The sequence below is a fragment of the Rhamphochromis longiceps genome, linkage group LG7 (assembly GCF_057381845.1).
Source record: "Rhamphochromis longiceps isolate RC_006_pf linkage group LG7, R_longiceps_female_GT1.1, whole genome shotgun sequence".
Taxonomy (NCBI): domain Eukaryota; kingdom Metazoa; phylum Chordata; class Actinopteri; order Cichliformes; family Cichlidae; genus Rhamphochromis; species Rhamphochromis longiceps.
In genome coordinates this window covers 31,016,779-31,040,834 of record NC_140563.1, presented here as the reverse complement: position 1 = coordinate 31,040,834, position 24,056 = coordinate 31,016,779, and the positions used below count along the sequence as shown (strand labels likewise).

The 24,056-nt window shown below is 41.7% G+C and overlaps 1 protein-coding gene across 1 annotated transcript; it reads left to right on the top strand.

The window, feature by feature from the left end:
• The first annotated feature begins 1,384 nt into the window (after window positions 1–1,384).
• On the top strand, window positions 1,385–19,134 carry lmo4la (LIM domain only 4-like a). Its single transcript, XM_085413349.1, has 5 exons — window positions 1,385–1,593; window positions 11,155–11,401; window positions 16,707–16,803; window positions 16,904–17,062; window positions 17,510–19,134. Exons 2-5 carry the CDS (start codon window positions 11,160–11,162, stop codon window positions 17,516–17,518), a joined length of 507 nt encoding a protein of 168 aa, XP_085269475.1. The 5' UTR covers window positions 1,385–1,593; window positions 11,155–11,159; the 3' UTR covers window positions 17,519–19,134.
• Window positions 19,135–24,056: the final 4,922 nt, after the last annotated feature.

The following is a 24,056-nucleotide window of genomic DNA, read 5'->3' as shown; positions in this document are numbered from 1 at the left end:
TAGCCAGATAACCTGCAGACCTGAACCCGAGCAGTGTTTATCACAGCCCTCTGCAGGTGTGATGTATGACTCTGAACCCACAAGAGGCGCCCGCGCAGCTATAAATAACCACATAATTAAAGGTGTTGACAGGGAACTGACACTGTGGTTAGAGCTGCTCTCCCCGGAGCCCCCCTTTAGTTTAAAAAGCTTCACACACACTACAGATCCCCCCCTCCAACAACACCAGCGTCCTCAGAACAAGATCATGTGTGGGCTTATTACCAGAGGAGGTGTTACATGTGAGGCTTGTCATGGTCTTATTGTGCATATACTAATGAATCTTCAGTGAAGGAGGGGAGACTTTTAATAAACTTAAAGTCAGAAATTAATTCCAAAGGTTCATAATTACCCTCATCCATAGACTGTATATAAAAGACAGGTGAAACGAACTTAAAATAATAATAATAATTATAAATATAATAGACATGCAGTTTACTTCCTTACTAATTTATTTCACTTCTTCTTTTCCTTCCTACCTTCCTTCTTTTCACTTTCATCCTTAAATCCTTATTTCTCTTGCTCCTATACCGTCCTTCATACTTTTCTACTTTTTCTCCTTTTTCTCATTCCCCCTTCAAACTTTCCTTTCTTACCTTGTTCCCAACTTCCTTCCTTCCTTCCTTCCTTCCTTCCTTCCATATTCCTTACTTTTTGAGTCCGTCTGTCACCCTTTCTTCCTTCCTTCTTTTCTTTTTCTTCCTTATTTTCCATGTTCCTAATTTCCTTCCTTCATTCATTCATTACCTGTTGCTCTTTAATTTTTTCCTCCCCTGGTCCTTTCCATTTGAACTGTAATTTCCTTAATTTTTAACATCCTTTTATCCCTTCTTCCTAAATGCCTTCCTTTCTTCCCCTTAGCATCCTTCTCCATTCCTTCTTATACTTTCCTTCCTTCTTTGTTTCTTGGTCCTCTTGGACTCCTTTTATTTCAGGATTGGCTCTTCACATTCGAACAATAAATTAGAAACACGCCCATTAAACTACATAAATACATAAATAAAATTAGATTTAAATAAATATTATAAATAAATCTGGAGCAGAAAGCCTAACTCTTTAAGTTAAACTGATTTGAGTTATTTATTGATTCTGTTTTTATTTAGTAATAAATCCCTGTTGTTGTAAGAAGAATAATTTCTCTCTTGAAGCAAAGCGTCATGTGAATAAACGACTGTTTGCAGTCACAGTCAGGAGATAATTATGGCATATTTAGATTTTAGATCAGCAGTCATCCATCTTCCTGACCACAGGCAGTAACCACGCCCATTTCGTGACGCAGAGGAGGCGTGGCCTGGCTGGTTTAAATTGGGGAGGAGCGCTCCTCCGTGAACAGCTCAGTGCGCGAACAAAGCGCAGTAGGTACAGGAGAGAGAAAAAGAAAGAGAGAGCGAGAGAGCGCTCAAACATCTGCAAGAAAAAAGCAGAAGACTGCATGGAAGAAGAGCGGAGAGGAGCTCCTTCACAGGAATACTGAGCCGAAAAGTTCCCAGCTGTTTGACCTTTGGCACAAACATTAGGTGGACGAACAGAGAGATTCAAGTTCAAAGCGCGGAGGTGAGTTCACGAACCTGAAAGGACTATTTTACTGTCAGCGGAATGAAATTAAACCAGACTGAAATATTTACCGCGATTTAAGCCTCAGATTTGATGTTTTTGTCTTTAATATTTACACTTTCTCAGACACATTTCTTTTCAGACAGCATTTTTAAAACTTCTGACTCTTCAGAAACAAGCAAACGCACAAACACAGTTTTGTCTTTGCTCCAAACCGCATGATATTCTCAGAAAAGCATCAACACCGAGTCTTTATTTCACACTGCAGCATGACATTTACAACAGGCAGGGTCCAGGACATGAAGCCAAAGTCTTTCCAAGCTCATCCGCCCGTTTTTATTCTATGAAATGACAAAAATATGAAGTGAAAACAGGAATGTGCTGCTTCATTTATGTTCACAAAGTGATGAAGTGGAACCAGAGAATCTGCTTTGTCCTACCTTACTCTTTGATATAAGAAGTGTTTACATCATATCTCATCAGACTTGTAGGAACACACGTTCATTTTTGGTTATTTAAAAAGGACTGTGCACATGGATTTAAGTTTAGATGCTATAACACTGCTGTCCTCACTAACTTAATATATTCACCCACTTTTAAAACCAATCTCAGATCTCATTTAACCTTTTTTGTTAAACACAACTGCAGATTCAAACTAAAAACAAATAAAAAATGTTCATCCTGAGAGGCCAAGAGATAGTTGATATGATAGACTGTATATAAAAGATGGCAGTAGCCACTGTGACATCACTCATGGGTTAGTTGCTATAATCATTTTGGTGAAATCAAGTCGTTAGCCTATGAGCATCCTCTGTTTTATCGTCCTTTTTTCTTTAATTGCATCATAATTTATTAAAAATCATTTATTTATCATTTTTGGTAAATTTATTTATTGATTGATTTAATAATTTGGACAAAGTGTTGTTGGGTCGGAGATCGCAGGAGAAGCAGGTCGGCCCCTGCTGGTCATTATAAAGAGTGCAGGTTTAAGGTTCATAACTTCAGGTTTCAGATGTTTTACCCGGCCTGTGGTTTGTTTCTGGAGTTTCTGCTTCACATTGTGACTTTTATGGAACAAAACAGCCCGAGTAGGTTGGAACGACTCGGGCGTCATGTCCTGAAGTCTGTGTTTTTCATTTTCATGCCGCAGCGTGTAATAAATGCTCGGCACTGGTAATATTTTGGCTGGCTTTGTTTATGTGTCTGGTATGAAACATTTTGTGACTTTGAGCAAACACTCAGTTTTGTAAATGTAGTTTAAAAAATGTTTTGTGTTTTGTTTTGTTTTTGTTTGTTGTTTTTTTCAAAAGAAATTGGAAAACTTGTAGAAAAATGTGTTAGCAGATGTGGGCGAGTGTACTCTAACTCAGCACTACACACACTCTATTTAGAGCTCTTAATCGTTATCATCCCGATAACGATTTAAATCACAAAAATGTAACATTTTCTGTAAATTCTGTGAATCTCGGGCAGCTCGACTTGCGGGAAGTGTTTCCAGCGTTTCCACGTCATGTAGCTGGAGTCGAGTGTTTTAACCGACGCATGAAACGATACATTTTTAGACATAAGTTGTAACGGCCGCCGTTTTCTTTGTGAGTATTTATTACACGGCGTGCTGCGGGGAAAAGGCTGTTCTAACGTTTGAGTCTAAGGTTTAGTTTTTAGCACCTGGCGGCTCTTTTTTACTTCTCATCTGTAAATAATCTGCTCTTTCACGTGATTCAGTTTATTTTGAAAAGTCTCAACAGGATCTTGAGCTTAATTGTGAAAGGTTTATGTGGAACATAAACAAGCGGACACGCGATGGTGTTACCATCGTTGTTGCTAACCACAACGCATAAAAACAGGCGCTTGTCCGTCTGTAGTGTGGTTATATAAAATATAAGAGAAAGAGAGAACTTTAAGAAATTAATATAGCCGCTACAGTGACCATCAAAATAATGAAAAATATTTCCGTAAACAGTTTATTTTGCGACACCACGAAACAAACGATAGCGTAAAATGAAACGACAGACGTTTTTATATCGTCATCTGATATATATCGTTATATCGAACAGCGCTAACTGCCTGATGATTATACTGTTTTATAAATGAGTTTAAACAGAGAATACCCAAAAGCACATTTTCAAAAAGCTGTTTCACGACCTCTGCTGTAAGTGAATGACTTTTAATTCTGTGTAATGAATCATTCAGAGAGGAAAATTACGCTCAAGTAAAATATCCGCTGACTTGTTCATTCAAACTTGTGCTTTAATTCAGTTATTATAGCTAAATATTTTTATTCTGACTTCACAAAAATAACAAACACAAGCTTATGAATAAGAATCAAAATCAAATGATCAGAAAAGCTCCTAAAAATAAATAACTAAAAATCAAGAGTTGCAATAAATGTAAAAAACTATTGGCATGTATGCTTCATCCATCACTGTTGGTGTCAACGATGCTCTTTATAAAAAAGACATTATTGAAAAGTGAAGCCGCTTAAACCTGTTTTTTCTAATGACCAGCAGGGGGCGACTGCTCTGATTAAACAGTCTGTGCGAAAATGACGCAGTGTCTCTCAAGATCCTCATGATGAACTTATGATCTTGGTTTTAGGTCATATTAAAAACCGTGTTGTTAATTATAGGTCCCATTAAGAGCCAAAAAAGGCGGGAAAATACTCAGAACAGGACTTCACTAACGAGGGACATCACAGTGGCCATGTCCCTCTTTCATATACAGTAAACCTGCTGCATGCAGTGAACTTTCATCACGTCGTTACAGGCGTGTGTGTGTCGGTGTGTTTAAGTGATCTGAGCTGTACTCGTTCAGCTCTCAGCACCACAGGAAAGTCTCTGTGGGAGAATCTGCAGGTTGTCTCTGAAACTGTTTTCCTAAACGAGCGACTGACTGAATAAATTTGATCAAATTTTTATTAAAAAGGATATTTCTATCAGCTCTTGCTTCTGCGGCAGAGCTGCGTCTTTTTAATTTGACTGAAACTGCGAGCAGGATCGCTGCTGCCACACGAACCCGTGCCCTCGGTGTTAATTAAAAAGAGGCCTGTTTTAATGAAACGGCACGTCTCTCTGTGAGAGTCTCAGGAGAAGAAACTGGATCTGTGTGACCGGCGCGCCCTCGCTCGGGCTCGTTTAGTCACTTTTACCCCCTCAGACTGAAAGCAGCTTATTTGTTAATTACACCTCTGAAGAGTGTGGAGGAGGCTTCACTGAGCTGCTTTGAAAAAAGAAGGAAGGAAGCACTTCATAATTTCAGAATAAAACAACTGGTGCACAGTTCGTCCTGTCAGCATCCAGCAGCCGCTAAAATGGCTGCAAACCATTCAGGGCATCTGTCCTTCGTTCCGTTTCTTTCTTTCATTTCTTCCTCCTATCCTGTCTTTTACTCTTACCCTTCCTTTTACCCTCCTTCTTTCTTCCTTCCTTTTCATCTTCTACTCTTATTCCCCTAGCTTTTCTTCTTACTTTCTTTACTTTACCTTCCTGTTTTCTTCTTTCTTTACTTTCTTCTCTTTCACTTCATTCCTTTTTTGTCCTTTCTGTCAATCATTATTTTCTTCTCTATTGTGCTTCCTTACCTATCTTCCTTGCATTTCCATTCACTCCTCCCTCTTTGCTTAGTTGTTTTGCTTTTCTTCCATTTATCAAGCCTTCATTCTCGCCTTTATTTCCCCTTTCTTTCTTCTATCCTTCCTTCCTTGTTTTCCTTTCTTTTTGAATACCCCATTTTCCTTCCTTTCTCTTCATTCATTTGTTTCTTTGTTCCTTGCTTCCCTGTCCTTATTTTTCCCCATCCTGCATTTTTACCTTTCTTCCTTACCTATCCCTTCCTCACTTTGCCCTTATTGTCTTACTTACTTGCCTCTATCCTTGTTATCTATCCTTTTTTCTTAGCTTGTGTCCTTGTTTTCCCCTTTCTTCTTTCTTTAGGTTCTCTCCTTTCTTCTACTGGAATTTCCTTTCTTTGCTCCTTTCTCCCCCCCAAATCTTTCCTTACATCTCACCACTGTCTTCTCTAAACCAAATAAGAAGCCAGTGGTGAGATGTCAGGACTGGGGTGATGCTGGAACCAGTAAAAAGCTGAAATACAGTCCTGATGGTCACAAGCTTAAATGGCAAATAACTATTAAGTGCTTAAATAAAAAATAAAAAATCAGGCAAACACAATTTAAATGGAATAAGAAACACTGAGTGAAAGAAATGATTAAAAAGATTGATTAAAAGGGAATATAAGCCACTCAAACTGGGAGTCCTGTGGACTGTGATGAATTACTAGATGACATATCAGCCATAACCTGATACACCCTGTGACACATTATACTCTTAAACCCTTTCCTTTTAGACTAATTGAGGTCCTCCAATCTGCACAGAACGAAGATTTTTCTTAATATGAGGAACATCCGTCAACTGCCAGGAAAAAAAAAAAAGAGCTGTTGTCAACCCAATCAGCCTGAAACTGGATCTGATTCACCAGTTTGTGTCTCTTCATTAGCCCCTGTGTTTATTCACTGCTCCATCACACGCAGCTATTCCTTTACCGGCGATTCTTTAGGATTAAAGAGCTGCTAATAAAGAAAGAAAAAGCAAAGGTGGGAACAGTTCAGTTTGCTGGATGTGATCATAATGTTTGTGTGACGCTCAGCTTCACCGAGAAGTCACACAGATACTCACAGCCTGAATGTTCTGGCCAGCTTTCAGTCAGATTCCACTAACTACAGTCTGACACCAGAGCCAAACATCCGACCAAAAAGACTCGAAGATGAAGACTCGTTTGAAGAGCCAAGCTTCAGCGAGTGTTGTGGTGGTTCAGCGGCCATGCAGCAGAGCTCACCGGCAGCGGTTTGAAAGCACGTAGTGTTTGCTGCTGACACCCCGAGGGGAAGCTCAGAAAGTAAAGCCCACACAGGTGAGTGTGGAGCTGGAAATGACATGGTCAGACCTGCGTGTGCAGGAAGGAAGAATCGGAAGTCTGTGCAGCGTTTTATCAGGCTTTAGAGGAAACTAAGAAGTAGACGGGAAAGCTTTCAGCAGGAAACGACAAAATGACATTTCCGGCAAACAAAATGGGAAAATAAAAACCACCTGACTGCACCAAGGCAAAAATCTGTAAAACACTCCTTCTTCTTTACGAAATCACAATGCCATTCCAGAAGAAGTTCCACTTCAGGAAACACATTCAGGAAACCACATGTCCTGTACATGTTACACAGCAGCAAAACCAGAAATATGTTTCAGAAATCACATTTCTGCAAAAAGGAACATTAAAAAAAGTAATTAATATTAGGAAAATATGAAAATAACAACAACACAGAAACCTAACGAGAGAATTGTTCAGGAAACACGACATTCCAGAACTTTTATGAGAATACAAAAACACAACAGCAAAGCATGACAAATGTTTCAGAACTGCAATGTTTCCAGAAAACCTTTCAGATAACTTGCAAACAAAAAAACATCACGCCCAGATTACACAACAAAGCAGATTTTCCATAAAGCATCCAGAAATTATAAAATAAAGCTTCTGGTAACATTCCAGAAGATGATAAAACATTCATGAAAACACAATGACTGAACCCAAAATGTGACAAACGTCCTGGTAAATATGGCAACATAATTACACTTTTACACAGAAGCAGCTTTTGTTTAGACAAAGATATTTACTTTCTGCAAATATATCGTACGACCTGCTGGGTATAAATCTGAGTATCTGTAGCCTGAAACGTCCCCGTCTCAGCAGTGAGACACGCTGAGGCTTTGTGTGCTGCAGGAGATGATTAAAAGCAGGATTTGCATTTTAATTGGATAAGAATTGTATCATAGAGGTTTTTGGCAGCTGTCTCGAATCTTCTCGAATTAACACAGGTGTTAGTGTGATGATTGCATTGGCCGCTGCTCCACAGTTTTGTTTTGGGAACGTTTGGACATTTTTCAGGTTAAAGAGCTGTGTGTGTGTGTGTGTGTGTGTGTGTGTGTGTGTGTGTGCACGTGTGTTCTTTTAAAGGTTTCAGACTCATTAACTGAGGTTTCTTATCCTTTTTAGTCTGCATATGAGCCGGTCAGGTCTGATTCACCACCTGAATGATATCCAGAGGACAGGGTTGTGTTTTGGATGCCACTGTAGAGACAAACTCGTGACGATGTACAGGTTTTCACTTTATTTCACAGGGGTGGGAGGGGAGCTGTTATGCTTTGCAGACTCGGGCCGCTAATTGATTTCACGGCTGGTGATGTGCCACCCAGAGGAATCTGGCACCAAAGACAGGAGACAGAAGGAGGAGAAAGAGATGTTTAGGCACACGGTCACATTAAAAACACCAAGTGGGAACAGATCCAGAATTATTGACCTTGTGATGACCTTTTGGATTTATGCTAACGGGAGCGTGAGGTCAGAGGTTGAACTTCAGGATAGGTTTAGTAATGAGTTGGTCAGCTATAAATGCTTTTGATCTTGGTTGGATGAAAAAGCCCACTGAGGCGGAAATGGCTCAGTTTCCATCAGTTTGTAGCTAATAACAGTTGGCGCTACATTATGACAATGATCAGTATACTTCACACTTATTGGACGTCACTTTAATTGCCTCCAAGTTGAGATTACTTTTACTTTCTTCTGATTGGGTGCCACTTGTAAACACATGTGGGTGTAGCTTCTGTCTCTCTGAGATGACCACATCAGGCACGTCCCTGTCTTTTGCTTTTACACCCCTGATAACTGGCTAAGAAGGAGAAAAATAGCTATCGAGACCAAAGCAGGGCAGCACGGTGGCGCGGTGGTTAGCACTGTTGCCGCACAGCAAGAAGGTCCTGAGTTCAATTCCATCATCAGGCCGGGGTCTTTCTGTGTGGAGTTTGCATGTTCTCCCCGTGTTTGCGTGGGTTCCCTCCGGGTACTCCGGCTTCCTCCCACCGTCCAAAGACATGCAGCTTGTGGGGATAGGTTAATTGGATAATCCAAATTGCCACTAGGTGTGAATGTGAGCGCGAATGGTTGTCTGTCCCTGTGTGTTGGCCCTGCGACAGACTGGCGACCTGTCCAGGGTGTACCCCGCCTCTCGCCCTACGACAGCTGGGATAGGCTCCAGCGCCCCCCGCAACCCTGAAAAGGATAAGCGGAAGCGAATGAATGGATGGATGGAGACCAAAGCAGTTTATTTCTGCTGTTGAATTTGAACATGGGAGTCTATGGGGATTGACTCACAGGAACCTCAAGTGGGCATTTGAAGAACTGCAGCCCATGTAGCCCCAAATATCAGGGCAATGTACTGATTATATACAAAGTGAATTTAAAGTATACCAGTGATGCAGGTTTATGTAATCATTCTTGTCTTTCATTGTCAGCAGACACATGAAGAAGGACCCGTCGGTTCATTTCCAGCTTCTTTAATTCTATTTTTGGACTCTAATAAAGCAGCTTTGCATGATTCACAGTTCAAAATAACCCTATCTTATACTGGGCCTTCAGTTCATCTTGTCTAAAACAAGCTATTCTGCATCCTCCCCCTTTAAGCAAGCTTTCTTCTGATTGGCTGCCCCTCATAAACCCATATGTGTAAGGTCTGACATCAAACAGAGCCAAGAGTAGAAAAAACAGTGACAAATTAGTGTTCCGCTCACAGGGATTACTTGTAGAAACACTGAGCTCATTATTTGAAATTTTGGACGTGTTTAATGTGAAAATCCAGCTTTGGAACAGGAGATTCATGGCAGGAAGTAGAGAGGGAAGCACAGAGCCCAGGTCCACAGATTTGAATGCAAACCCCCGACTGTGCACTGTTTAGTTTTATGTCTTTCTGGTAGAGAAAGTTGTCGGATTTAGTCACGCTTTGTGTCTGTGGTTTGTCCTGCTGTGCACTACAAGCTGTTTAAACACCTCGAGGAGAATTTAAGGCTAAAACGATGAGCTCGAGTTTTCACCCATTTCAAATGTAAAGGTTTCATTTGTGGATTAAATAAATGGCCTCACTTCTCATTCAGAGGATTGACTCATTCATGACTGAGCCGTCACTAATAAGAAGGTTTGGTCCCAGCGCGTGTGGCTGTTTGTGGTTTGAACGTAGCCTTGGGCTTCTTAACATGGTGTTCCTGTGGTTGATTAGAGCCAGGTGTCTACTCTAGAAAATGAGGGTATTGAGGGCAGCCCGCCTCGCCGCAGAGGACCAGCTGCTGCTTGCTGCAATCTCAAATGATCTTGTGGGAAGGCTAGTCGTAAAGCTAAACATGCCCTTGCTGAAATTAGACGCTCTGGAGGACAAATTGTGCTGCTGTTGCTCATTTGGAAAATGAAATCTAGCCCTGCAATTATTTTATGTTGTTGTTGGCCCTAATTATAAATCATGGAAGCGGCTGAAGAGGCAGTGTTGCTGACTCATTGCTGAGCGGCACACACACTGCTGTGGTTGTACTCAAAAGCAATATTATTCCCAGCTGTGCATGAAATCAGCTCAGTTCTGTAATGGAAAAACGAGAGTGAGGAGGAATATGCTGAATGCTGCCCGACGGTACATGTGTTTCCGTAATGTTTAAAAAGAGATGATGAAGGAAAGAATTAAATCAAGGCCCAGATCCTGCACAGATTCCCTGCTCACGGGGCTCGTTTATCAGGTTCAGAAGAGTGTGTGTGGTTTTGTTTTACCATCTTTGAGCTTGTTTGGGGATCGTTCTTATGTTTGTGTATTACATTCATATTCAAGGATATGCTCCTGCCTCATGCACTGTTTTATGAGCCTTTAATTATTCAGGTAAAAGTCTCACTCCATAAGTGGGCCCAGACCTCCCTTCAACCTGTCAAGCTCCTCTCAAACTGAGGGTAGACCCTGGGTCTACCCCAGCATCTCCTTCCATGCATTTCTTTTTGGTCTTGAGGAGCAGCGTCTGTACTCTGAGCTCCCACCCTCCTCTCTAATAGATATCCAATAGATAGATACCAGATACCCAACTTAGTCTCCAAACTAAGTACAAACACTAAAAACTGTGGCTACAGAAAAATATTCAACTTAGCGTTGTTTGGAGGAGAAGAAATATGTCATTAGTTGACAGTTGGTGTGTCAGAGGGCTTCTGGTGGTTATACAACAAGAGGCAGCTGTGGCACAGGAGGTAGAGCAGGTCATCTACCAATCAGAAGGTCGGTATTTCGATAAGGTATCCTTGGGAAAGAAACCAAACCCAGAGTTGGTCCTGATTCGCTCATTGGAGTGTGAATGCGTGTGAATGCTGGATGGAAAGCACTTGTGTGTAGAGAAAAGTGCTTGCGTGTGTGGGTGAATGAGACATGTTGTATAATGTGCTCTAAGTGCTCGAGTAGAAAAGAAGCATTTACAGCTAGTTTAGAAAAATATCATGGTCCAGTCCAATCCTGGTTTTCTCACCCTGCCATGCTGTCCCACACTGATCATCAGTTAGGTGGCAACAACTTCAAAATCTGAAAGTAATTATTAATATTAGAAAGTGAGTCGCAGCCTCAGGTTTGGAGTTAACATCACTGACACGCTTTTATTTGGTCTCATCTTTGACACCTTTTTTATATCTAACCTCCAATGGTTCCTCTTTCCTTTTACCCTCCAGTGGCGATGGTGAACAGCAGGGTGGAGGCACCCACAGTAGCGGTGATGGGCAGCGGCGGCGGGACAGCGGGCAGGTCGTGTGCAGGATGCGGGGGTCGTATCGCGGACCGCTTCCTGCTCTTCTCGATGGAGCGGTACTGGCACACGCGCTGCCTCAAGTGCTCCTGCTGCCACGCTCAGCTGGGCGAGTACAGTAGTACCTGCTACAGCAAAGGCGGCATGATCCTCTGCAAGAACGACTACATCAGGTGAGGCTTTTCAGAAACGTGAAACGTGTGTGTGTGTTAGTGTGTGTGAGGGAGGTGCAGGCAGGGGTTTTGTGGGCATCTCTAGGAAAAACTGAGGGCTGGATCTGGAAAGCTGCTGAGGAGGACCCTGAGACACAGCAGACTTTGTGCATCAGGCCAGTAATAATACAGCAGCCTCTCATGAAATAAATAAAGCTCTGACTGTACGGTCGGATTACGCCACAATCTGCAATAAGATACACTGAATAATCATGAGAGGTCTGCAGTGTGTTGGAGGAAATTCCACATTCGATCCAGCCGTAAAATGGGATGTTTATGCAGGTGCATATAAATGTCCCTGATTAGTATTCATGCGGTTTTTGCACTGGTGTGACTCCAAATTAGAAGCTGGACTCTCACAGGTTCCTATGCATTCATGACTGGCTCATGATTAAGCTCATTCAAACTCATCCAAACTGAAAAAGTCTTCACTGAAGGCAAAAATCTGCCTTTTACAAAACAGACTGGTCAGTCGAGTCACAATCAAACTATGATTCTAAACTAACAGGGAGCTCTTCAGTTGTTGAATGCTGCTTTTTTTTTTTTTTTTTTTTTTTTTTTTTTTGACAGCTTTGGGAACGTGTGCCAAGTCGATACACCAGTTTGGTCTCAGGAAGCTCAGGTGCTGAGATGTGATGGCTTCTCATGTTAGAACCTGCAGTTCCTCTAGTGACCACTTGAGGCTGGCTCAGGCACTGAATCAGCCCCATAGACTCCTGTGTCAATGTGTCTAACTTTAGAGCAGAAATAAACATGTTTACAGCCTTCTACAAAAATACCTTTGGTTTCTATCACTATTCTCTCGTTGTTAGTAACTATACATGTTTTTGGAATGTGCCCGTTCAAGCTTCAAAATACAAAACCTCAAAGCAGTGCAAGCTAGCATGTTGGCAGTGTCCATTTTTTATATACAGTCTATGATTCCTGGTCATTGTAGCACCCTCTAGTGACTTTACTGTGGTTCGTCCAAAATAAGATTAGTGATCCCATGAGCTACGTTTTGTTTTATGAATGCTGCTTTGTGATGTCACTTCTAGGGCTGGGCCATATCATACTGTTCACAGTAATACCGGTATAATGTCGGGCAAACGATAAGAAAATGAAATATTGTGATATAATATGGGTAAAACACACATGTGCAGTGCCTTTGTTTTCATATGCACATGGCGGAAAAAGCATGACGGCGACAGAGAATGAGAAGGGCGAAAGCGGATCGTTAAATGAAACAGATGAACCAAAATTGGTTTGTAAAAATGCTACAACTTCAGTGGTGTGGAACTGGTTTAGCTTTCGCCCGTCAGATACACAACAAAGCACTATTTTTGGTAGAGCATGCTAGCGGGCCGTCGTTATTACGTGTTGTTTGGAAAAGACGGCACACTTAAAATCAATCCTTTGATTTTTCTGAAAATCGACAGTGCCCCTTATAATCCCGTGTGCCTTATGTATGAATTCTGGTTGTGTTTACTGACCTCGAAACGATTTTATGTCGTACACGGCACTCGAAAATCTGTCAAATGTTTCAGTACGACTTTGCTAAGCTATGAACCCGCACCGCTTGATGGACTGTCGGAGCATTGCGGCTATCGTAGGCAGGAGCCTCGCAGAGTGATACGTACTGTGCTTCAACATAATATTACCGTATTGTGTGTGTATAACCACTTTTTAAGTTTTGTGGATATTATACATGGTTATGCTGAGGATCTGGCAGCCAGTTTCCACTGGAAATGCCTTTTGGTTAAACTGTCAGCAAGGAATTTGCATTTGCACTGTTAATTTTTTATATAACTTTAATGCACATAAAAAACAGCTGCTTGTTTAAGTGAAAATACATTGATGTTTTTGGGGTTTTTTGCACTAATAAAGTTGTGGAGTTGTAAAGCATTTTGTCTAGTGTCAATTATATCGTCAGTTTAGAGCTGGGCGATAGAACAATAACGATATGTATTGCGATATAACTTTTTCTCGATAGAAAAATTTAACTATCGCGATAGACCTCGCCGCTCTTGTCCTCTTTTAAAAAAAAAAAAAAAAAAAAGGTCAGCCAATCCAAATTAAGTAGCGCAGAGCCGAACCAATCAACCAATCACAGCCGCAGCGTCACGTCACGTGACTTGATACGTACAGCACAAGTGCCAAGCCGCACATGTGTATTTGTTTGGGAAGCAGCCAGCCACCGTACCGCCCGGGTAATGGAGGAAATGAGTGTGCCGACTAGAGAAATCAACCGAGCGTGACCGAAGAGAAAACAGATGATGGTTCCAACGCCGGAGAGATTGTCGAACGGAAGAGCCATAGAAGTTCCGTAGTGTGAAGGTATTTCGGCTATTTCAAGTCTGACAAAAAACAGTAGCGTTCACTGTAAATTGTGCCGAAAGCAAGTCTGGACATACAATAAACTGGTGCATGCGCTACGTCCACACGTACCCGGGTATTTTTGAAAACGCAGATTTTTCTATGCGTTTGCACCTTTCGTCCACATGTAAACGGCGTTTTTGGTCACTGAAAACGAAGATTTTTAAAAACTCCGGCCAGGGTGGATATTTTCGAAAACTCAGTTTTTGCATTTACGTGTGGACTAGAAAAACGGAGAAAACGCAGCGTCAAAGGTGTGCGCATTTTTTGACGTCACACTGTGCGCCACGTTATTGTTTCGGTGAAATGAATTTCTACAATACTGTTACTGTTAATTCTACTCTCTGCAGTGTTTAAATGCTTACATATACACACAGTTACTGTCCCTCCACACATACGACTCGGTTCTGCTTCTATGCCCCAGCTTTGTTTACTTTTTCCCACCGAGGCTTCTAGACTTCTGATTGGCCAACATTTCTGCACGGTTAGGAATCTAGCGCCACCTGCTGCTTTGGCATGTTCATAGCAGCGTTTTCCTTCATTTCTGCCTTTATGTGTGGACGGGATTATTTTTTAAAACGAACACGGAAAATCTCCGTTTTCAAAAATACCCGTGTACGTGTGGACGTAGCCTCAGTCTCTGACTGGAAGCGCTAATTCGTCATTCGGCTTTTGTCAGACTAAAGTAACTGTTAAAACTGTTTGAAAAGCTCAGCTATACAACAAGGAGAGATTGAGAATTTCCTTTTAGTTCTCAGTTTATTTGATATTGACAAAAGTTAGTCAATTTTGTCTGTTATTCTGTAAAACAAACTAAGATTTATTTTTAGAATTAATATTTTGTTTCTAAGTTGAATTGACAATTTAGTCTGTTTTGTTTGTTCTATTTTGAAACTTAAACGCTTTAGCGGCTGCCTTTTGTGTAGTTTGCAATATTTGCCTTTATTTATCTGAAAAAGTCTCATGTTCCTTAAGTACATCTACCCTGTTGAACTTATTATGGGAAACAAATATTTAAATAAAAACAAGCTGCTGATTATTTCACATTTTACTTGTGAGCAACGGCACATTTAAATCTTACAAATATAGTTATTTGGCTTATATCGTGATAGATATCGTTATCGCCTGAAATGAAAAAAACATATCGTGATATGAAAAAATCTTATATCGCCCAGCTCTACGTCAGTTATATCGTTATTGCAAATTTTCAAATGTATGTCGTGATAAATATTTTTTGTCATATCGCCCTGGTCTAGTCACTTCCTATTTTGCCTTTTTTGATTGGCTGAATGCTTTTGAATAGATTTTTTTTTTTTTTTAATTCAGCTCATGGCTTTTGTTACTCTTGTGGAAATTGAAGTCATGTGTGCTTTTAACTCCACCAATACCTCTTATTTTTGGCCCAATCAGCAGTGATGGAGCACTTGAGAAGCAGTCCAGTCAGTGTGAAAGCTCTCCTGCTTTGATGGCTTTTGAGAACCAGCGTACATTTTGATTGGCTTGAAAGCCAAATGTTCACAGCATCATGTGGCCGTTTTGTACTGATGTTCAAGTGCTAGCTTTTTGGCACCTGACACCAGACCTAATTTTCACAAAAAAACAAACAAAAAAAACCCTGCGTGTGTTTCCAGCCGCAAACGAGCTGAAGAAACGTCTGATTTAAATCCACTCTGGACTTCCAGTGCCACTCCAGAATTACAGCCGCCTCAGATTTCTCGCTTGGCAGCCGTTTGTTCCGTTCTGTGGCAGGAGTGCAAATAAAGAGCTCAAAATATGTATAAATAGTCCTACAGTGGATTTCGGCTAATTTGTGTTTGAGTGGGGAGGACCTCCAACCGCCATCCATCCCATGAACTCAAAGCTACAGACACTGACCAACAGACAGGAAAGCCATGGCTAAATTATCCAAACCTTGAGCTGAGGTGGACTTACCTAAGGTCTGGTTTGGGGTCGAGTCCTTAGATTCGTCATGCTGCTAAAGAAAGATGAGCCTTAACTGAGACTCGGGAGGAGTGTGTGTGTGTGTGTGTCTGAGGGTTAATTAAGGAGGACAGGGATCCTCTCAGGCACACTCATTAAATGACTGTTTGGATTAAGATAAAAAATTCATTACTCTGTGGAGTCATTGAAAGGGGAAGACAAAGAAAGAGGGAGAAAGAGAGAGACGCCAAAGTGGTCAAGTGAGTATCGCGGGGTTTCACGTGTAGCTTTAATGATGACAGCAGCTTCCTTTAAAGGTTCAACACAGGCACTGACCTTCCTCCAGGTTCAGACTGATGAGGACCGGCTGCTGTGTGCCGCCACACTGAAACGACCCGGAGCCGATACCCTCTCATTGGACCTTTTATGGGTGCTAAATACAGACTATATATAACTGATGCATGAAGACTTAAAACCATTTACAGCTTTAATCACAAACTTTTGTTATTACCCTTCTGCCCAAGCTTCAGTGGTGCCAACATGCTGTGTTTATATAAGGCAGGGGTGTCAAACATAAGGGCTGGAAGCCAGAATCTGCCTCACAAAGACTCTAATCCGGCCTGCTGGACTGCTTTTGAAAATATGAAGGAGGTCATAGGTTATTCTACAGTAAAACCTTCAGTTTTATAATAACTATAGGAGTCTTTTCTGTAATTTTATACATTATTTCTTACACTTGAAGCCCAAAGACTCATCTGACAGATTTCTTTCCTTTACTACATCAGCATGTAGAAAAACTGACATTTACTGCTGTGATGGCAACTTTTTTTCTGGCATTAAGATATCTTGACGTATTTGGTGGCATTGAACTTATGTCTTAACATTTCAACATTTCACAGGTACCTGAAATAGTAGAGATGGGATTTGAGAACCCACGACATCTGCTTTATGGCTGTTGTGTTGATGCATGACTGTTTGGTTTCATGTGCAGGCTGTTTGGACACAGTGGAGCCTGCAGCGCTTGTGGACAGTCTATACCTGCCAGCGAGATGGTGATGCGAGCACAAGGCAGCGTTTACCACCTGAAGGTGAGCGTGATCTTCTACCAGTCCAGCGTTGTCAACCTTACATGTTTTCATCTTTTCAGACCGGTGAAACTTTTAATCCAATTTATTTGTTTTTCTTTAGTGTTTCACGTGTGCAACATGCAGGAACCGCCTGGTTCCCGGCGATCGCTTCCACTATGTCAACGGGACAATCTTCTGTGAGCACGACCGGCCGGGAGGAGGCCTGCTCGGCGGACACTCAACTCCACTGCAGGGCAACAACATCATGTCTGACCAGAAGGTGAGAGGCAGTTTCTGGACTAAGACTTTTTTGAACAGTGACATCATTTTCATTCAGGAAGATTTTCATGAAGCAAAAATGTGAGCTTAACTGCTGATGAATTGGCGAGTATTTTTTGCTCCATCCCCCTTTTTTCAGAGGCTTAAATAGAGGTTGATAGTTCAGTCAAAAGTTGCTTCATCAGCAGCTGAGAGTAATTTTCTCCGTGTTGGGGAGAAGATCTGGAGATGATTCAAAATGTGGTGTTTGCACCTGGAAGTAGTTTATGTGGACTAACAGCATGCAGATAAAAAAAGAGTTCTTAATGAAAATGAAACAGACCAATCCAGTGGATTGGAATTTTGTTTTGTTGTTTTCCAGTCAGTTTAACTTTAATGCAGACTCATGGATGTTTATCCAAGCTGGTGATTGGTTTGGTTTATAACCTCTTCTCTTTACCATCTACAGGTCTGCTGAGGAAGAGGATGGAAAACCAAATGTGTGCCTTCTCCCCCACCTTTTTCCTCTTCACCTTCTCCCCCTCGCTGTAAATCCCACCGCTGGTCAACCTCCCTCTGATCTCGTGGACCCTTGCCGCTGGTTCAGATTTTAACTTCCCAACAGACTCTGAAGATGACGAGGAGTAAAATCTGAAAGAGGTCTGTTGGGATTTCACTGATTAGCTGTGGCCTGGCTGAAAGAGGAAAAGTGGAACTGTCCCATTTGTGTGATTTTAATTTTCCCAGCCAGCCAGTTACTGTGGACATTGAATGAGGAGAAGACAATGAAAGCAATGTGACTCCTGCAGGAGGTGAACTATATTTGACCACATATTTGAGTAAAACTCGTTTGGGTCTGTTGTGTCGTCATTTTAGCTACTCGACGTTTCCTTCGACACGCTGAGAGACACCTGGACACCATAACATCTGTACTGACTTAAAGACGTGTACTTCTCTGTGAAATATTCACATTTTAGCGAGTTAGTGAAGAGAAATTGCTCCCTAGTGGCAGTGTGAATGTCACAGACAATGGGATTGATTTCTCCATGAATTTTAAGACTGTCTTTTCCCAGTTAAATCAGCTCGTTCTCCTCCACATGTCTCATATCAGTGACTCTGTATGACCTGTTTTAGTCTGTGCAAGCTGCTTTGCAACCCACCTCCACCTGAGCTTCTCTTTTTAATGCCGTTTCTGACTTTTTCAGTGTCATATCTGCTGACATTGATACCTGCTCTGTTCTATATGTGAAGGGAGATGTACTGCCATATATATATAAATGACTACAAATGGAAACCAAGAACAGTCGTCTTTTGACTGTAGTGTCAAAAACAAGGACGGACCCTTTATTTAACTTACTTTATTAAAGACTGGCTTTGATTTTTAATTCTTCCTGTTCTCAGGAAGAAGCTACTATCACTGAGTTTCTGTTGTGGAATAAAACATCAGCTTATGCATATGTGCAGTTCCTGGCTCCCAAGGTGAGTCAGTCCCTATACACTCCCATGTTATAATGTCCAACTTTGAAGCAGTTTTCTCCTAAATAACAGGTGTACGGTGGGGTTCATTTGTTTATAGCTGTTTGGATTTTATTGAGGCTTAAAATAACTGGCTTGCTCACTTTTAGCTGACAACGTGGCACAGCACCTTCTCCTCCAAATATGGTCACTTCCAGCTCCAGAAAACCAACATGGCGGAGGCCAAAGAATGATAAAGTTAAAGTTACAACAGTGGGTGACATGGCAGTGGCCAAGTCCAACTTTTCCTTCTACTAAGAAGAATTAAGAGTGTGAAGGTAATACTCTTTTAGCAAAACAATGTTTATGTTGTTGTTGTTGTACTGATGGCATTAGTGCTGTGGAAGCTTTACCATGTGAACCATTGTAGGATAAAGTTATAGTGCGCTAAAGTTGATTCCACCTGTCTCCGTGTGCTGATGGCGATTAATAAAACAGCTAAGACTGATTATTTGAATAAAGACTCATCTGACAGTCTGAGTTAACCACAATCTGTGCCACAGTTTCATTTTTTAATTTTGTTGCCTCATCTCCAGTAAACATGATAACAACAAAGTAAAAATGCTAACATTCTTTATTGATTTAGGAAACTGTATTTAAAGAAATATTAAAGCAGGCTTTGATATTTATCTCCTATCATGTTTGCCCTCGATGTTCATGTCATACAGAGTAGATGAACCCTGCCTAATTTTCGTTATGTGGCTCAGCCAATCAAAAGGAAATGGGAAGGGGGGGTAAAAATACAGTGTTTCACTGTTTTGTTTTTCTATTTCTGGCTCTGTGTGATGTCATGATGATGGAATGAGCCCTGCCCACTTCTCTTTACATGGTCCAGCCAATCAGAAAAAAGTTGAAAGGGTGGACTTGTTTGAGCGATGCTGCACTATGGACCAAAATAAGATAGTTTAGGCTTCAGGATGCTCTAAATACTCAGTTTCAGAGAGGTTTTACTGCTCTAGGATCTTTGCAATATCATAAAAATGGAATCAGTTCCGCCTACATCTGTTTACGTGGGACAACAGAAGGATGGGAGGAGCTAAAACAGCAGCTAAAACCGCTCAATACTCACTTTCAGACAGGTTTTTCTGCTCTTGGATCCGTGTGATGTCAGAGGGAGAATATCCCTAATATGGCCACCTCAGCCACAGAAGCTTCATCGCCCTGCAGTCTGGACCTTCTGTTTCTGAAGGGCAGTCCTTCAGAAGTGGTTGGGCAGTATGTTTGTTGGCATGATCACAAAGCAGCCTAACCAAGCTTCAGTTAGTTCTTTGTTTTTAATGTCAAACTGCACAAACAGTCATCCTCAAGCACTCTGTAGATATTTTTTATATGTTGTAGTTTGAAGTTAAATTTTTTCTCAGTACATAAGCGAAACAAGAAAGTCAAGATTCTAGAAACATAGTCATTTCTACACAGGTAAAAATTTCTCTTAGATCAACTAGGAGCACAGCTGCTACTGGGCGTAGCACGGCAGCACCCATGATGTACCTTTTTCCTAGGATGCTGTATGAAAGAAGTATCATCTGGAACATGTTTAAGCTTCATGCAGTAACCGTGTTTGGAAAGATTACTCAGCTGCAGTGACATATACTGTGTAGTTTAAATGTTTACTGCAGTACTGTTCACATTTTTACTCTTTATACTGACGTGTTTTCATTGTGCTGACATTCTCTCTGCTGCAGTACAAACCATCATTTCACTGTTGATTCTTGAGTATTTGGAGTTCTTTCAGAAGAACTAATAATAATAATAATAATAATTCAGTCATTCGACTCACATGTGACAAGTGTGTGATTGGGCTAAAGAGCTAGCTCTGGCTGCCTGAGACTGAGGGGTAAGTAGGGGAGAAACGCTTGTGGTTCTCAGACAAACATGGCTGATTACCCACAGGAATGGGATTTCAAAGGCCTGAGCTGAGGCCATTACAGAAGCAATTAAAGTGGGATGCGCTGGAGGCCTACGCGGGCTTTAGCTGCACTCCAGTGTTGCAGCCTAATGAGGCCTAATCTGGTGAGCTGGTCTAATTAAAAGGGAGGGTTGTTTTTTCCTGTGGGCTCCAGGCAGCCAGCAGTTTGTGGTCTCCATAGTTGTCTGAAACAAAATAAAAAAATAAAATACAAGAGCGAAGACTTACATTGTTTTCAGCCATAAAAACGTTCGGATTCCTCTTTTCTGTGTCCCTTCAAATTAAAACTTTTTTTACATGCTCTCTGATCCTTCCAGGCTCTCGGCTCTGATTGCTTTCTGGCATGAAAAGTGCCTTTAAATTAGCCTTTTTAAATCTTTTTGGCATAGAAACTACAAGATCATCTCTTCCACGCTAATTTTGGGATCTCTCGTCCCCCTTTTTTTCCCCCTGTATTGTTTTATGCAGCTTTCTGTGGAGCTAAATTAAAGGCTGGAAGTGAGGCACACAGAACGGGCAGAGGCACACATGAGTAGCCAGCTGCGACTCCTCAAATTAACGGGGCCCGGAGAAGTCGGCAGCTCCCTCTCACAGGGTTAGTCCAATTAGCTTCACATTCACAGCAACAATGAGGCTTTTAATGGTGGTGATTCAGAGAGCTCTTTCATAATGATGGAGGGCGAGTGCATTCCTCTGGTTTTTCACTCATGACTCTGCTGTAAGCCCGGAGTCTCACCAGTTTCTCCCAATTCAACCTCAGTCCTGTTTAAGCTAGTCAGGCTGTAGCTTCTTATCACAAAAAATACAAAATACAGTCTGTGCGATTGTGGGTTTTTTTTCGCTCATATATATCCTTTTTCAGTTATGTATGTTCCCAATAAAGATGGCTAATGTTTCAAATAACAAGGTCAGTGTGTGAACAAATAATCCACTTGAGCCAAAAGCTCAGGCTTTAATTTAATAAACACACAGTTTATTAGATGTTTTTCTCCTCTTGGATCTTAATGATGTCAGTGAGAGGAACACACAAGTCCCACCCACTTTCAATTACAAGGGAGGCTGGCTTTATGTGGAGGTGAAAAAGCTTATTTTGGACAGAGGCTCAAAAAAAAAGAGGTCGTAGAGGCGAAATAAAAGTTTCTAACAAGAGAAGCCTCTTTTTCTTATGTCAAAGCGGAATTTAAGATTTAGTGGTATCTTCATATTTTATCCAGACTCCAACCTTTCGGGCTGAAGATAAAGCTCCAGTTCCTCAAATGGCTACTTGAGGTTCAAAAGTGACTCGGTCCCCATAGACTATGATGTTAAAATGTTTAGCTTTAACTAGGAATAAACATGTTTACAGCCTACTATATATGGAGGATAAACATGTTTATAAGACACCTGTTTAAACAATACGAAGCATTAACATTTGCAAGTAACAGGGAGGGGATCTTTTTAATATGGTCCTCACAGGCAGAAAGAAGTCCCACCCACTTTTATGTTACAAGTGGTAGCCAATAAGAAGAAAGTTGGCTTAAAAGGAGAGGGGGGAGGGAGCTAAAACAGTAATGCAAAGTTGTTCTAGCACAGTAACGTGTGCGCCCAGTATTGTGTATATAGAGACAAGAGGAAAGAAAGCAGTTCATTAAGTTCACAGATGGGAACCAGCACTTTCAAGTCTGAGTCAGAAAACGGTGGAGTGCCCACTCCAGGTTAAAGTTAAGGACTTCAAGTATCTCACAGTGTTTTTCTCGAATGAGGGGAGCACTGAACGGGGGACTGACAGAAGGATTGGTGTGACATGGGGGCATGATTTCAGTGGTGAAGAGTGTAAAAGGGAATCTGTTTCATTACATTCCCGCTGCCAACATGAACATGAGCTTTGTGTCATTACCAGAAGAATGACATCACAATAAAAGCTACCAAAATGAGGCCTGGGAGGTCGGTCATTCAGGAGGGGTTTAGAGTAGAGCCCCTACAGCTCCACATTGAAACCAGGACCAGGTGAAGTGTTTCAGGGACTTCCAGCTGAGAGAATTCTCCAGGGCAGACCCAGAAGACAATAAGGAGATTACATCTCTCAGCTGGCCTGGAAACACCTTAGTGTCCTCCTAGAAGACATGGAGAGAGCGGATGGATGAATGGATGGTATTTATTATAAAAATTCATGTTAGTATTAAATCATTTATTGATTCAGCTTTGATTGTGTGACAGTGACTGGTGGAAAAGTGAATTATTTTGATACAAAGATATGCTGTATATCAAAGATGTCAGTTTCTTTAAACATGCATTCTTTTCTGGAAAATAAAGACTCATACATCAGGGTACTTTTTGTTGGTTACACCTCCGTTCTCAATATTGTCATCCCACACAAACTCACTCACAAGCCGGCAACACTCGGCCCGCACCCCACCCTATGTGACTGGCTACAGGACTTTTTGACTGGCAGGCCCCAGTCCGCCAGGATCAGCAACAGGACTTCAGCCATCATTATTACAAACACTAGCGTCCCACAAGGTTGCGTCCTCAGCCCCATCCTCTACACCAGAGGTGTCAAACTCAAATACACAGTGGGCCAATTCAAAACTGGAACAAATTCGCGGGCTAACGTTAATATTTATTGAAATATATTTATATCTCCAGATATAAGAATGAATCTTTTCTTATGGACTCAAACATGTTTTGCTGAAAAACTGAATATGGAACAAACAAAGCTTAATACTAAACAATATATATATTAGCTGTATAATACCAGTAGGCCAGCTCTAATAGTGATTTGGTATGGCTTCGCGGGCCAAATGTAATTTTGAGTTTGACACCTATGCTTTACACCCTGTACACCCACAACTGTGTCGCCTCCAACAAAGACAACATCATTTTGAAGTTCGCGGACGACACTGTAGTGATCGGTCGCATTACTGGAGGGAACGAAGTGGCTTATAGGAGAGAGGTGGCTGGTCTGGTGTCATGGTGTGAGGACAACAACCTCACCCTCAACACTGACAAGACAAAGGAGATGATAGTGGACACGAGGAAGAAGAGGAGGCCTCACCCACTGCTGTCTATCCAGGGCCTTGAAGTGGAGAGGCTGAGCAGCTTTAGGTACCTGGGCATCTACATCACGGAGGACCTCACCTGGTCACTGAACACCACACAGCTGGTCAAGAAGGCCCAGCAGCGGCTGTATTTCCTGAGGAGGCTGAGGAAATTTGGTATGTCGGCCAAGATCCTCGGCAGCTTCTACAGCTGCATTGTAGAGAGCACACTGACCAGCTGCATCACTGCATGGTACGGCAGCACTACTGCTATGGACCACAAACACCTGCTGAGAGTGATAACAACTGCGGAGAAGATCATCAGAACTCCGCTGGCCTCTCTGCAGAGCATCTACCATCGCAGAGTCCAGAGGAGAGCTGCCTCCATCCTCAAAGACCCCACGCACCCCCAACACGGACTGTTCACACTTCTGCCCTCGAGACGAAGGCTCAGAAGTGTGAAATCCAGAACGTCCAGACTCACTAACTCCTTCTTCCCCATCAGACTCTTGAACAGCTGACCCATTTTGAACAGTAATAATAATTTTTTTTTTGCACATCTGGTCATCTTACATATT

Bases quoted from the DNA above. Each gene is read 5' to 3' on its own strand.
- lmo4la (XM_085413349.1), top strand. From the start codon at position 11,160: ATGGTGAACAGCAGGGTGGAGGCACCCACAGTAGCGGTGATGGGCAGC. The intron at 11,402-16,706 runs GTGAGGCTTTTC...TTTCATGTGCAG, and splicing joins TGCAAGAACGACTACATCAG to GCTGTTTGGACACAGTGGAG. The intron at 16,804-16,903 runs GTGAGCGTGATC...GTTTTTCTTTAG, and splicing joins GCAGCGTTTACCACCTGAAG to TGTTTCACGTGTGCAACATG.